This window comes from Pelophylax lessonae, assembly GCF_965119305.1.
Source record: "Pelophylax lessonae genome assembly, chromosome: 1".
Taxonomy (NCBI): Eukaryota; Metazoa; Chordata; class Amphibia; order Anura; family Ranidae; genus Pelophylax; species Pelophylax lessonae.
In genome coordinates, this window is record NC_138768.1 from 417,405,341 (window position 1) to 417,421,555 (window position 16,215).

At 50.3% G+C, this 16,215-nt stretch overlaps 1 protein-coding gene across 2 annotated transcripts in view; it reads right to left on the reverse strand.

The window, feature by feature from the left end:
* Positions 1-16,215, reverse strand: part of TDRD7 (tudor domain containing 7) — a 314,213-nt gene that overhangs the window by 38,783 nt on the left and 259,215 nt on the right. For both annotated transcript variants that reach the window (XM_082267672.1, XM_082267671.1), the window contains exon 15: positions 5,873-6,351. In XM_082267672.1, the coding sequence (XP_082123798.1) occupies positions 5,873-6,351 (479 nt within the window). The remainder of the gene's footprint in view (positions 1-5,872; positions 6,352-16,215) is intronic.

Here is a 16,215-nt window from a genome sequence, read left to right on the forward strand (position 1 = left end):
ACAAGGCAACGCAGTACCCACATCAGAGAAAGGAACCTTACACGCACAGTAAGAGAACCTTCTGGGCAACAGAAAAAAAAGGCTCAACAGGAGCAACAGCCCAGGAAAGCAATTAACCCAGGGGATAAGACAACCCCAACAGTCAGGGACCCACAACAAAACGAGGGTCCCTCATGGCACTGCCGCACTGAGAACTTTGCGGCCAAAGGAAGCATCAGCTGATGCCAGAACATCCACCTTATAGAATTTGGAAAAGGTGTGCACCGACGACCAAGTCGCAGCCTTGCACACCTGGGCCACCGAGGCTCGATGCCAGTAGGCCCAGGACACACTCAAAGATCTGGTAGAGTGCGCCTTCACAGGGAAGGGTGGAACCCGTTCCTTCAAAGCATAGGCCTGTTTAATGGTCTGTCTGATCCATTTGGCAATGGTCGCTGCAGACGCAGCCATGCCCTTCCGAGGTCCCTCAGGAAGGACAAAGAGGGAATCCGTCTTCCGAAAGGACTCCGTAGATGACAGGTAAACCCTGATCGCCCTGACAACATCCAAGGAATGCAAAGCAATCTCCTTAGGATGCTTAGGCTTCGTACAAAGCGAAGGCAGGACAATGTCCTCATTAAGGTGGAACTCCGAGACCACCTTAGGAAGAAAAGACGAATGTGGTCGCAAGACCACCTTATCCTTGTGAATTACCAAGTAAGGAGAGCGGCAAGACAACGCCGCCAGTTCCGATACTTTGCGAGGCGAAGTGATCGCCACTAAAAAGGCAACCTTCTTAGACAGCAGAGGCAAGGATATCTCCCGGATGTTTTCAAAAGGAGCACGCTGTAACACGGACAGAACAAAGTTCAAGTCCCATGGAGGTAAAGGCTCCCTCCTGGGAGGAGCCAAATGTCGCACACCTTGAATGAAGGTGCGAATTAAGGAATGAGCGCCACAGGGCGTTGGAAAAGAATAGCCAATGCAGACACCTGGCCCTTTATCATGGCCAGCACCAGGCGCTGGTCCACCCCAGACTGGAGGAAAGCCAACACTCTCAACGCCGAGTACGAGCGAGGGGAGAACCCCCTGGACTCACACCAGGCGAAATAAGCTTTCCAGGTACGGTAATAGATTCTACCAGACGAGGTTTTCCTAGCCTTGATCAGAGTAGGAATGACCTCAGGTGAGAGACCCCTGTCTATCAGGACCTGGGTCTCAACAGCCAGGCCGTTAAAGCCAGCGACTGTAAAGCAAGATGGAAGATTGGTCCCTGGGATAGTAGATCTTCCCGCATCGGCAGCCGCCAAGGAGGCGCCACTGCCAGGTGAACAACGTTTGCTTACCAGGACCGGCGTGGCCAGTCTGGCGCTACCGAATCACCAGGTGCGATTCCGAGGCTAACCTGCGAAGGAACCTGAACAACTGAATCGGAGGAAAGGCATACATCAGAGGATACTGATGCCAAGGGGCCACCAACGCATCCGAGGCGTCTGCCAGAGGATCGCGCGTTCTTGTCACGAACATTTCCACCTTGTGGTTCAGCCGAGATGCGAACAGATCCACGTCCGGGGATCCCCACTTCGCACACAGCATTCGGAAGACCTCCGGGTGCAGGGACCATTCCCCCTGGTCCAGGGTCTGGCGGCTCAGATAGTCGGCCTGCCAATTCTCCACACCCGGAATGTGAACTGCTGAAATCATCGGGACATGAGTCTCGGCCCAAGACAGAATGTTTGTCACCTCCCGGGCCGCCCGGCCACTCTTGGTGCCCCCTTCGTGGTTGATGTAAGCCACCGCGGTAGCATTGTCCGTCTGTACCCGAACCGGACGGCCCCGAAGACGATCCGACCACTGGAAGAGACAGAGTTTGATCGCTCTCAATTCCAATATGTTGATCGGAAGGGAGGATTCCTCCCCCGACCAAGTGCCCTGGGCAGACAGGTTGCCCAGGACTCCACCCCAGCCCGACAGGCTGGCATCCGTGGTAATCACCGTCCACAGCAACGGACGGAAGGATTTGCCTTCTGACACAGCCGGGGACTGAAGCCACCACAGAAGATCCGTTCTGGTCCGGCGACTCAATGAGACACTCAGATCCAAGGACTGAGGTAGCCTGTCCCACCTGGCCAGGATCTCCGCTTGAAGAGACCGTGTGTGAAACTGAGCAAAGGGTATCGCCTCGAAGGCTGACAACATCAACCCCAGGGACCGCATGCAGGTCCTGAGTGACGAATACGGCCTGTCCCTGAGGGACCTGATCTCGTCCTGTAAGGTCCGGAGCTTGTCCTCCGGCAAGAACACCTTCGCTTGTGCAGAGTCCAGAACCATTCCCAGATAGGGAAGACGAACCGAAGGAGACAAGGTCGACTTCTGCACATTGATGGTCCATCCGAACTCCTGGAGCGTCTGTACCGTAGTGGACAGATCGCGCAGCAGGTCCTGGCGGACACTCGACCTTAAGAGAAGATTGTCCAGATATCCCAAGACCGCAATGCCCTGAGCCCTTAGCAGGCCCAGAACAGGCGCCAGCACTTTGGTAAAGACCCTTGGAGCTGAAGCGAGACCGAAAGGTAACGCCACAAACTGATAGTGGTCCTCCTCTATTGCGAACCGAAGGTACCTCTGGTGACCCTCGAAAATGAGGATGTGTAGGTATGCATCCTTCAGGTCTATAGAGGCCAGGAATTCCCCTGGACTCAGGGAGGCCACCACTGAGCGGAGAGATTCCATACGGAACTTTCAAACGCGCACAAAGCGGTTCAGAGCTTTCAGGTCCAAAATAGGACGCACCTTGCCCTCCTTTCTGGGCACAGTGAACAGATTGGAATAAAACCCCCGAAACCTGTCCCGATGAGGCACAGGGACAATCACCCCCTGGGCAAGGAGGTCCTGCACCGCTTGATGCAGGTCCTGCAAGCGCCCTGGGGTCAAATGAAGATTTGAGGGGAAAAAATCTGTCCGCCGGCCGAGAAAGGAATTCGATCTTGTACCCTGATCAAATGATTTCCTGAACCCACCTGTCCGGAATTTGGAGCAGCCAAGGTTGGAGGAAACCGTCTCCCCACCCCAGAAACGGGTGAGGGCGCCCCTTCAGGCAGAGGCAGATTGACCCGCCGCACCGGCATTGCCGGACTTCTGCTTGCCCGCCCAGGGGTTTTTCTGGCTACCTTGGCCCTTGAAGGGCTTGCCCTTGGTTTGATTCCGAAAGGCACGAAAGGACCCCTGATTGGGTCGAGGGGCGGAACCCTGCTTGCCACGAAAGGACTTGTTCATCGGGGTTCTGGGGCAGCATGGTGCTCTTGCCCCCCGTGACACCTTTTACCAAGGTATCCAATGCCTCGCCGAAAAGGCGAGAACCAGCGTAGGGAAAATCGGCAACTGTTTTCCGTGATGTCTGGTCAGCCGACCAGCTCTTTAGCCAGATCAGTCGACTATTTAAGCACCGCAACCCTAGATAGGCGTGCTACCAAAGGGGCCTCATTTAAGGCCGCATCGCACAAATACGTGACTCCTTGGTGAATTTGATCCACCATAGCCGGCGTGGCAGGGGGGGCAGAATCAGACGCGAGGTTGCATCTAAGCACCTTAGTCCAATCCGCCTGAGCCCTCAGAACGGACGCGAAAACAGGTTTGAGCAAGGAACCCGCCACCGTGTAGGAATGGCAGGCTAGAGACTCCAACCTTTTGTCCGTGGGATCCCGAAAAACCGGGGTCTCCTCAGAAGGAATCAAGGTAGTCTTGTTTAACATGGCCACAGTGTGATCCACCTGCGGAGGCACACACCATCGCGATTCCGTAGCCTGCGCAAAGGGATAAAGTAATTTAAACCGACTAGGAACCATGAATGGACGTTTTAAAGTGCGCCACAGTTCATTCACAGTGTATTGAAATTACAGCGGGGCAGGGAAAAACCTGCGCCGACTTGCGGGTCCTATGTGTACCAAAAGAGTACACAGTGCCCGGAGGACTGGGCTCATCCTCCAAATGTACCGTTTCCTTTACAGAAACAATCAATTCATCCATGGTCGCGCGTTCTTCAGGCGACCCCGGGGGAGAAACATCAACCCCCTCTACCTCCGCCTCCCCCTCAGACCCCAGAGGGTCCAAGGATGAGCGAGACCCTGAAAAGGGCACGCCTGCCGCAGCAGCCACATCACCATCTGAATCAGAAGAGATAATCTGGGTCTCTTCCTAGCAGCACGTTCAGCCATCAGTACCTCCATTTTGGACACTAAAGACGCCACTACGGCGGCCAAATCACGTATAACAGGGGCCCCAGCAGGACTGGGGTCCCCCACCAGAGCTGGAGGGAATTTGCTGTCCTAAGATTCCATTGCCCAAGTTAGAAAACAACAGTGCAATAAAAGGTACTGGCCCTTTAAAATCGCTGCGGAGTGCGTAGCCTACCGCTATATGGTGACTAAAGACCCCCAAAGGGAGAAGAAACTGAGCCAGGAATGACACAACAGAAAGTTATGGAAGAGACAGCCTGCAGAGCCCCACAGAGTGTTACCACATCGATCGCTGCTTCAGGAGGAAAAGGAAGTGAGGTCAGAAGAGGCTGAACTATAAGCTTTAATGACCCAGGGAAAATGGCTGCCCATAGAAATGAATGGGAGGCTTCGGGAAAATGGCCGCCAAACATATGCTCAGAACGATCCACACGCAAAATGGCGCCGGATGGCGCCAAAACAGCATGTAATGTAGCCCACAGTGAAGCCAGACATGCATGCCCATATTAAAGATGGTGGACCGTGCAGTTTTACCCCGCTGCGGCCGCCACACACATCGTCTGCACCCCCAGTAAAAAACACTGAAGTGACACAGGGGAAGGGGCCCCCAACAATACACAGCACCGCAGCACATGTACAAAAGACACCCGCAGGGATCGCCACAGGGAGCCCCACACAGGCACAGACATGGGGGACACACAGCAACACAGGACTGCCACCCCAGACAGAGGCCCCACACAGAAGTACTTACCTGTACCAGATGGCGTGGGGTGCCTCTATGAACGGAAAGCCGCTGTCCTCATCTGACAGGGAATGCCATTTGCCAAGGACAAGACACTGCAGCAACGCAGATGTGTCCAGTGAGGTAGCCACCTCACAGGCTGCATCCCTGCTGCGAGCAGGGATGGGTCATTCATAATGCCAGGACGAACACATGGCTCAACGCTCGATGGAGGGCTGGGGGTCCCTCTGACCCTCTGCCCTGGAGAACCAGGGCGGTCAGTCCGATTCCCAGCTTCGCAAGAATCCATCTTCATCCGAAGATCCAACTAAAACTAAAGCTGACAAAATAAACAGCTAGTAAATCAAAGAAAAAAAACGGACATTGTCAAAGAAAAAAGATTAGAAAGGCTGAGACTGTAGCCCCAGGACAGGGAAGCCTAACTACTCCTGACGCTAGGCAGAAAAAAACTGAGTTGGGAGTGATCATTGCAGGGGGGTATTGACCAGAGGGACAGCCCCCATGGGTGTGTCTATGCAAATGCTTTTGTTCTTTTGACTAAGTCTTATGCCTAGCTACTCATGCGGAGCGGAAGTCAATACCCAATAGTGATGACTTAGAGGTGGCGGCAACTGTCAGAGGACGTAAGAGAAATCATATTTTTGGTACACTGCTAAAAGTTAAATGAATCATGTGCCCTGAGTAGAGATCTTGGTTTGCCATAAAATCTGACTTGTAAAGTTTGTTAAAAGTGTAGAGGTTTATTTTCACATTGTTGCCCTTTGCAGTACTCCTGGCTATAGTTCCGCTTTGCTTCTACCTACAGAGTCTGCAGTGTGGGTATGATTTTGGGACACAAAGTGACCAAGGTCATCCCATGACTGTTTTGTGGTTAATAAAAAACATAACCTTTTACAATTTTAAACTATGCACTTACTTGTTATCCACCTTTGCAGCATATATTTTATTTTTCTCAAGGTCAACATGTTTCTCCTCAGTACTGCTGTAGTGTAAAAGCATTTTTTCCATAACTACTTCCAACTTGTGCAATTCCTGCCATGGCTGGAAGACAAAATGGCCAGGGTGGCAAGCCACAGACACAAAGACATCCATGTGTTGACTGCTCTTTGGCAGAGGTAAAGGGGGGGGCAGATCGACGGAAGGGCTTGTGCTAGTCTGCTCAGTGATGGGCTTTTTTGCGATGATAGCTTGTTCTTTCTGAGGAATAGCTGTATGGGTACCAACTTCACCTTTGGCTTTTGGTAAGGGGGTGACATTGCTAGGTACGCTCTTCTGCGGTTTCCACAACTCCACATTTGCAATCTGGTGATTGATACACTGTTCAGGATCAGCAAAGTTCTTTGATGTGAAGAGGTAAACATACACCATTTTTTTTCCTTCATCTATTTTCACTACCTGTACAGAACAGTACACAATTGAACAGTTAATAAACCACTTCGGGACAGGGTTAGAAACTAAAAAAACTTAGATTGTAACACCACATGCACCCATAAGTTTGTATTTTGCAATAATTTGTAGCTCTGAGCAAGGCTATGTGTGGGACTAGGTTTGTGTGTGTGTGTAATATTTTCAAACAGATAACATAGGTTCTGTAAGCGGTCCAACTGTAGTGTTTAAAAGGGGTAGGAGAAGAAAAGCAGCGCCACCTCAGTGTAGATTAAAAGGTTATTTATTACATAAAAACAACGTAGTAACTCACACAGAGGAAATCGTTGATCAGCAAATGGTGATGGTTCATCTGCAACACTGCAGGGATGCTAGGGAAGTACACTGTGGCGGCCGTGGTCCTGGCTGTGCCGGTGGAGTCCGACACTTCCTGTGGTTCTGGCAGCGTTCAGTATCCAGGCTTACATCCAATAGTGGCAGGGGGGTGCTCGCGTTCGGAGCATGCGTGCTCCTTCCTCAGGCGATGCCAGTGTTGCAGATGAACCATCACCATTTGCTGATCAACGATTTCCTCTGTGTGAGTTACTACGTTGTTTTTATGTAATAAATAACCTTTTAATCTACACTGAGGTGGCGCCGCTTTTCTTCTCCTACCCCTTTTTGTCTGTTGCAGAGTCCCTCTAGCTCTGCATGAAGCCTGCAGCCACCTCCACCATCCATCTCCACTAACCCCAGGGATTGAACTATCCTGCATACCTCCTAAAAAGACTACCTACAGCCAGAGTTGAAACTTTTTTCATAAGATCGAATGTACTTGACTCTTTCACTGGCGCAGGTCGAACGTTGTGTATATGTAACTGTAGTGTTTGCTTCTTTCATTTCTGGGGTGGGGTGGGATGAGTGGCAGCGGTGGTGGGGTGGGAAGAGTGGCAGCGGTGGTGGGGTGGGAAGAGTGGCAGCGGTGGTGGGGTGGGATGAGTGGCAGCGGTGGTGGGGTGGGATGAGTGGCAGCGGTGGTGGGGTGGGATGAGTGGCAGCGGTGGTGGGGTGGGATGAGTGGCAGCGGTGGTGGGGTGGGATGAGTGGCAGCGGTGGTGGGGTGGGATGAGTGGCAGCGGTGGTGGGGTGGGATGAGTGGCAGCGGTGGTGGGATGGGATGAGTGGCAGCGGTGGTGGGGTGGGATGAGTGGCAGCGGTGGTGGGGTGGGATGAGTGGCAGCGGTGGTGGGGTGGGATGAGTGGCAGCGGTGGTGGGGTGGGATGAGTGGCAGCGGTGGTGGGGTGGGTTGAGTGGCAGCGGTGGTGGGGTGGGTTGAGTGGCAGCGGTGGTGGGGTGGGATGAGTGGCAGCGGTGGTGGGGTGGGATGAGTGGCAGCGGTGGTGGGGTGGGATGAGTGGCAGCGGTGGTGGGGTGGGATGGGATGAGTGGCAGCGGTGGTGGGGTGGGATGGGATGAGTGGCAGCGGTGGTGGGGTGGGATGGGATGAGTGGCAGCGGTGGTGGGGTGGGATGGGATGAGTGGCAGGGGTGGTGGGGTGGGATGGGATGAGTGGCAGCCTTGGTGGGATGTGATGAGTGGCAGCGGTGGTGGGGAGGGGTGGGATGGGATGAGTGTCAGCGGTGGTGGGATGGGATGAGATGAGTGTCAGCGGTGGTGGGATGGGATGAGATGAGTGTCAGCGGTGGTGGGATGGGATGAGATGAGTGGCAGCGGTGGTGGGATGGGATGAGATGAGTGGCAGCGGTGGTGGGATGGGATGAGATGAGTGTCAGCGGTAGTGGCATGGGATGGGATAAGTGTCAGCGGTGGTGGGGTGGAATGGGATAAGTGTCAGCGGTGGTGGGGTGGAATGGGATGAGTGTCAGTGGTGGTGGGGTGGGGTGGGATGGGATGAGTGTCAGCGGTGGTGGGGTGGGATGAGTGTCAGCAGTGGTGGTGATGGGATGGGATGAGTGGCAGCGGTGGTGGTGAAGGGAGGTGGGAGCACTGGCGGTGAAGGGGGTGGGATCAGTGGCGGTGGTGAAAGGGGTGATCAGTGGCAGCAGTGGTGGTGAGGGGGGTGAGGAGTGGCAGCGGTGGTGGTGAGGGGGGTGAGGAGTGGCAGCGGTGGTGGTGAGGGGGGTGACGAGTGGCAGCGGTGGTGGTGAGGGGGGTGACGAGTGGCAGCGGTGGTGGTGAGGGGGGTGACGAGTGGCAGCGGTGGTGGTGAGGGGGGTGACGAGTGGCAGCGGTGGTGGTGAGGGGGGTGACGAGTGGCAGCGGTGGTGGTGAGGGGGGTGACGAGTGGCAGCGGTGGTGGTGAGGGGGGTGGCGAGTGGCAGCGGTGGTGAGGGGGGGGGGATCAGTGGCAGCTGAGGTGGGATGAGATGAGCAGCAGTGGTGGTGAAGGAAGGTGGGATAAGTGACAGTGGCGAGGGGGGTGATCAGTGGCAGCGGTGGTGAGGAGGGTGGTGAGTGGCAGCGGTGGTGAGGGGGAAGGAATGAGTAGCAGTGGTGGTGAGGGGGAAGGAATGAGTAGCAGTGGTGGTGGTGAAGGGAGTGGGATGAGTGGCAGCAGTGATGGGGAAAAGAGGTGGGATCAGTGGCAGCAGTAGTGGTGGTGAAGAGGGTGGGATAAGTGGCAGCGATGTTGGTGGTGAAGGGGGTAACCAGTTGCAGTGGTGTTGGTGGTGGTAGTAGTGGTGGGGGGGTGGGATCAGTGGCAGCTGTGGTGGGATGGGATGGGTAGCAGTGGTGGTGGGAAAAAGAGGTGGGATCAGTGGCAGCAGTGGTGGTGAAGAGGGTGGGATCAGTGGTGGTGGTGAGGGGGGGGGGGGATCAGTGGCAGCGGTTGTGGTGAAGGGAGTGGGATGAGTGTCAGCGGTGGTGGGGTGGGATGAGTGTCAGCGGTGGTGGGGTGGGATGAGTGTCAGCGGTGGTGGTGATGGGATGGGATGAGTGGCAGCAGTGGTGGTGAAGGGAGGTGGGAGCACTGGCGGTGAAGGGGGTGGGATCAGTGGCGGTGGTGAAAGGGGTGATCAGTGGCAGCGGTGGTGGTGACAAGTGGCAGCGGTGGTGGTGGTGAGGGGGGGGGGGGAGGGATCAGTGGCAGCTGAGGTGGGATGAGATGAGTAGCAGTGGTGGTGTTGAAGGAAGGTGGGAGCAGTGGTGGTGAAGGGGGTGGGATCAGTGACAGTGGTGAGGGGGGTGATCAGTGGCAGCGGTGGTGAGGGGGGTGGTGAGTGGCAGCAGTGGTGAGGGGGAAGGAATGAGTAGCAGTGGTGGTGGTGGAGTGGGATGAGTGGCAGCGGTGATGGGGAAAAGAGGTGGGATCAGTGGCAGCAGTAGTGGTGAAGAGGGTGGGATAAGTGGCAGCGATGTTGGAGGTGAAGGGGGTAACCAGTTGCAGTGGTGTTGGTGGTGGTAGTGGTGGTGGGGGGGTGGGATCAGTGGCAGCTGTGGTGGGAAAGGTAGCAGTGGTGGTGGGAAAAAGAGGTGGGATCAGTGGCAGCAGTGGTGGTGAAGAGGGTGGGATCAGTGGTGGTGGTGAGGGGGGTGATCAGTGGCAGTGGTGGTGGTGAAGGGAGTGGGATCAGTGGCAGCAGTAGTGGTGAGGGGGGTGGCAGCAGTGGCACTGAGGGGGGTGGCAGCAGTGGCACTGAGGGGGGTGGGATTATTGGCAGCAGTGGTGGTGAGGGAGATGGCAGCAGTGGCAGTGAGGGGGGCAGGATTAGTGGCAGCAGTGGTGGTGAGGGGGTGGTAGCAGTGGCAGTGAGGGTTATAAAGTTACATAGTTTGTGAGGTTGAAAAAAGACACCAGTCCATCCAGTTCAGCCTATGATGTGTGTGTGTGTGTGTGTGTGTTTGCTGTTAACCGTACATTGTATACCCCTGTATGTTGCGGTCTTTAAGGTGCTCATCTAATAGTCTTTTGAAACTATCGACGCTCCCCGCTGACACCACTGCCCGTGGAAGAGAATTCCACATCCTTACTGCTCTGACAGTGAAGAACCCTTTACGTATTTTAAGGTTAAACCGTTTTTCCTCTAGTTTTAGTGAGTGGCCACATGTCTTATTGTATTCCCTTTCTCTAAAAAGTTTGTTCCTTATGCTAGGGTCGCCAGTACAGTATTTGTACATTGATATCATATCCCCCCTCAATCGTCTCTTCTCCAGAGAGAATAAGTTCAGTGCTTGTAGTCTTTCCTCATAGTCAATGCCCTCGTTTACCTAATTATTTTTGTTGTTCTTCTCTGGACTCTCTCCAGTTCCAGCACGTCCTTCCTGAGGACTGGTGCCCAGAACTGGACAGCATACTCCAGAAGTGGCCGGACCAGAGTCTTGAAGAGTGGGAGAATAATCTCTTTATTTCTGGAGTGAATCCCCTTTTTTATACACTGCAAAGCCTGTTGTCCACCAGTATCCCCAGGTCCTTTTCCATCTTAGACTCACCCAGAGGATTCCCCCCCCCAGTGAGTAGCTTGCTTTCGTGTTTCTGGCACCCAAGTGCATTACTTTACATTTCTCAACATTAAACCTCATCTGCCATGTAGTTGCCCACCCCATTATTTTGTTCAGGTCCACTTGTAAGGTTTCCACATCCTGCATAGAAGATATTGGCATGCTTAGTTTAGTATCATCCGCAAATACTGAGATTGTACTAGATATCCCCTCCTCTAGATCATTTATGAATAAATTAAACAGGATTGGTCCCAGGACAGAGCCTTGGGGGACCCCAGTTTCCACACCCGCCCAATCCGAGTACACCCCATTAATCACCACCCTCTGGGCTCCCCCTGGAGCCAGTTCTCTATCCAGGTACTCACCCTATGGTCCATACCTACCTTCCTTAGTTTGTACAGTAAGCGTTTGTGGGGAACGGTGTCAAAGGCCTTTGCAAAGTCCAGATACACCACATTCACAGGATTACCTTTATCTAGGTGGCTGCTCACTTCATCGTAGAAGGTTAATAGATTGGTTTGGCAAGAACGATTTTTCATGAATCCATGCTGATTACTACTAATAATACCGTTTTCGTTACTAAAGTCTTGTATATGGTCTCTTAACATCCCCTCCAAAATCTTGCAGACTACTAATGTTCGGCTGACCGGCCTATAGTTACCCGGGATATATCTTGGCCCTTTTTTGAATATTGGTACCACGTTGGCTTTTTTCCAATCAGCTGGCACCATACCCGTCAGTAGACTATCCTTAAAGATCAAGAATAATGGTCTGGCAATCACCTGGCTGAGCTCTTTAAGAACCCTCGGCTGCAAGCCATCCGGTCCCGGTGATTTATGTTAAGTTTCTCTAGTTTAGTTCTAAGTCTATCTTCTGTTAGTCATGGCGGTACTTCCTGAGGTGTATTATTTAGTTTAGCATTACAAGCTGGGTTAGTGTAGCTCCCCGATTCCTTTGTGAAGACTGAAGAGAAGAAATGATTTAACACTTCCGCCTTTTCCCTGTCCTCTGTGGCCAAATTTCCTTTGTCGTCTTTTATGGGGCCAATGTGTTCTGGCCTCACTTTCTTACTGTTTATATACTTAAAGAATTTTTTGGGGTTCTTTTTACTCTCTTTGTAATGCTTGAATGCTGCGAATGACCCCTCAGCCTTGTATTTTTTGAAGGCCTTTTCTTTAGTGTTAATATGCATTTTTATGTTGGAGTTTAGCCACCCAGGGTTTAGTTTTGCTCTTTTAAATGTATTTCCCTTTGGAATGCACCGGTCAATCCCTTTGTTTAGTATGTTCTTAAAGCACTCCCATTTTTGCACGGTGTTCTTTGTTCCCGGGGTTCTATCCCATATGATATTTTCTAGCAGAGAGCGCAGTTTTGGGAAATTGGCTTTTTTGAAATTCAGTGTCCTTATATTACTCTTGTGTTTCCTATTACTATAATTAATACTGAAACTTATTGACCTATGGTCACTGTTTGCCAAGTTTCCCCGTATTTCTATATCCGTAAGCAGGTCTGAATTGTTGGTAATCAGTAGGTCAAGTACCGCATTGTTTGTCTGAGTTCACCATCTGACCCATGAAATTGTCCTGCAAAACATTTAGGAACTGCCGTGCCTTGGCGGAATGTGCGGTTCCTTCTGCCCAGTCTATATCTGGATAAATAAAGTCCCCCAGTATAATGACATTTCCCATCCTTGCTGCCAATCCTATCTGTAAAAGTAGGTCCACCTCCCCCTCCTCCCTCTGGTTGGGGGGCCTATAACATACGCCCAATATTACCCTCCCTATAGTGCCTTCCCCTTTAAGTTCTACCCATAGAGATTCTGCCTCGTCTATAGCTCCATTATTAATATCAGCCCCCATATTTACCTGTAGAGGGTTGTGGGATTAGTGTTAGCAGTGGTGGTGAGGGGGGTTGGCAGCAGTGGCAGAGAGGGCATTTGGGATTAGTGTCAGCGGTGGTGGTGAGGGGGATGGCAGCCGTGGCAGTGAGGGGGGGGTGGGATTGGTGGTGGTGGTGAGGGGGGGGGGGTGGCAGCAGTGGCAGTGAGGGGGGCTGGGATTAATGGCAGCGGTGGTGGTGAGGAGGGTGGCGGCAGTGGGGAGGGTGGGATTGGTGGCAGTGGTGGTGGTGAGGGGGGGGGGTGGCACCAGTGGCAGTGAGGGGGGTGGGATTAGTGGCAGCAACATTTTATTACAATGGAATCTACTCACATTTAGACTTTTCAATTAAGCTGCTTCAATGGTTTCCATCTGTACACTGATGCACACTGATAGCCTTGTCCGTTCCCCCCCATGCTAGGCTCATAGTATTTGGCCATAAATTACTTGGGACATTTTATTCCACACTTTAGACTGGTGTTCATTTTGAATTTTGTGTTAAAGCGGAGTTTCGCCTCCCCCTCCACTTCCTCCAAAAATTAAAAGTCAGCAGCTACACATACTGTAGCTGCTGACTTTTAATAATAGGACACTTACCTACCTGTCCTGAAGTCCAGCGATGTCGGCACCGCAGTCGATGTTTACATTGGCTGTCGGGTGCTGCCGCCGCCATTGCCGTTAAGGAAACCCAGCAGTGAAGCCTTGCGGCTTCACGGGCGGGTCCCTTTGCGCATGTGCATTTCGTATTGGCTCGGCGGCGGAGGAGGGAGCCGAACTGCCGAGGGTAGGCGCTGTATCCCGGAAGTGGGGAAGGGTACCTGTCAAAAACAGGTATCCGTTCCCCCCTCCCCCCCTGAAAGGTGCCAAATAAGGCACCGGAGAGGGACAAAAGAGCGGAAGTTCCACTTTTGGGTGGAACTCCGCTTTAAGGTGACTGGTGTAGCACTGGCCCTTTACCTCTAGTCTCATTTTTTGATGTCCTTATAGTGGAGTTGGCCCCCAACTAGCCAGATCTATGTATATATTTTTGCGATGATTGTGTAGTGTGATCGCTGTGTGTATGGCAGATAGTGCACCGATTTGCACAATAGACAAATGTTGTCTTTTTTATTGGTGATGGTGGATGGTTCCTGTTTTTTGCATTTTTTACTTTTTGAATTTCGTATCAATAAATTTGTATTTTCATATATTTTTGATTTTCTGATACCAATCCCCAAACATTACGGAGAACTTGGAGATGCCCACTTCACTGGAAACTTTACAAAAGAAGAAGGAACAATTTAAATGGGATTTTAACAGGCAAAAAGAAAAACGTGTATATGCATAAAAAATATATAATGTTTATTGAGTATATCTTGATTAAAACCAATGTAAAAAAATGAAAAAACAAACACTCATAAAATATACAATACATGCAGTCCGTATACAAATACTTAGGACGTGAAAAACCAAATAATTCTGTCAATTGCTGGATTTGAATGACAGAACAAGCACCCAACGCATTTCAAAATAGTTTTTGCTATTTTCTTCAAGATGTGCACAATAGTATAAAATACTGCATGTTCTAAAAACAAAAGAGCAGTGGAATTGTTGCCTGCTAATAATTATCCACCAGATTGAGGGGAAAAAAATACGCTTACACGACCACTCCTTGACCACTGAGGGAAATGTAGACAAGCCTTGCAAAGATCCCAATTTATTGTGGCATGTAGAATGGTAGATCCCCTCGGGAGATCCTCCAATGGGTGATCTTTCAATAGGAAATCCCCAGACAGAAAGGGAGAAGATATCCCGCCATGTCCCAGAAAAGGTCCCAGGCAGCTTTTATTTGGTAATTAAGGACTCAAGAGGACTCTGCATAGGCAGAGGATAAAATATACAGGTGCTGTGCAGTAGCTTGTCAACAGGGATAAGTGTATAAGAAAGTCGTCTTGTGCACTCTCAGAAGATAATAGCAGGAGTATCGATACTCCTGCTATTATCTACTGACAGTGCACAAGACAACTTTCTGATACACTTATCCCTGTTGACAAGCTACTGCACAGCACCTATATACACTACCGTTCAAAAGTTTTGGGTCACCCAGACAATTTCATGTTTTCCATGAAAACTCACTTTTATTCATCAAATTAGTTACAAAATGAATAGAAAATATAGTCAACACATTGACGAGGTTAGAAGTAGTGATTTTTATTTGAAAAAATAATTTTGTCCTTCAAACTTTGCTTTCATTAAATAATTCTCCATTTGTAGGAATTACAGCCTTGCAGACCTTTGGCATTCTAGCTGTCAATTTGTTGAGGTAAATAGAAATGTGTAGTAACCGCGGTAATGGGAAAACAAAAACAAAAAGCAGCAACTTCAAGTGTGACCACACCCAATCAGAATAAATAAGTAACAAGTTGCGCTATAAAAGTTCAATATGATAACAAATAAATGTCCATAAATTAATTCATAAGTGAACAGTGATGTGTAGAATCATGTAGTGATTATTTCGCAGCTCCCAATGGTAATATGATTACCAGAAAGCTACATTAAATGTGCAGGGAATCCACAACAGAAATGCTGACAACCTTGACCGCAAAAAGGGATCGCCTGTTTAACTCCCAGAAGATATCGTGTATGGTGTTCATATATTATAAAGAAAGAAAATACGTCATAGCATAAAACCACAAACAAAAAATTGAACAAAAATTGTGATGCATTCACAAAAAGTGCAAAATGTTTCCACCAGTGAGAAACACCACTTGTGAATCAGACTCATGCATATACTCTTTACCAAGTGGAAAAGAATAGTGCTCATCAATAGGTTGCTGACAAGTAGATAGTTGTGCACCTCCACCAATCTCAACGCTGCTTACCAGATCACCAAGGTGATATACACAGGGTATTAATATCCAAAGAGGAACACCGATAGATGGATCAGATAAATACAGGTAATCCATACCAGAATACAGATAAAGTGCTCATATAATCCAAGAAACTATCTACAAGAAAGTAATGGCCACCACCGATCGTAACACCTCTTACCAGACCTCCATTGAAATGCGCATGGGTAAGCGCCCAGGTGGTGAGGAGATAATTCCCTGGCTCCACACAACTCCCTCAAAGCGTCAATCCACGATGGATACACCAGCATAAAACAGAGAGGGGAGCGCCATAGTGTAAATCCAAAAATACTTTATTTAAAATATAAGGTATATTTATAATATAATTTCTTTGTTCAATTTTTTGTTTGTGGTTTTACGCTATGGCGTTTTTTCTTTCTTTATAATATATGAACACCATGCACGATATCTTCTGGGAGTTTGCGGTCAAGGTCGTCAGCATTTCTGTTGTGGATTCCCTGCACATTTAATGTAGCTTTCTGGTAAGCATATTACCATTGGGAGCTGTGGAATAATCACTACATGATTCTACACATTACTGTTCACTTTTGAATTAATTTATGGACATTTATTTGTTATCATATTGAACTTTTATAGCGCGACTTGTTACTTATTTAATTTGTTGAGGTAATCTGAAGAAATTTTACCCCACGCATCCTGAAGCACC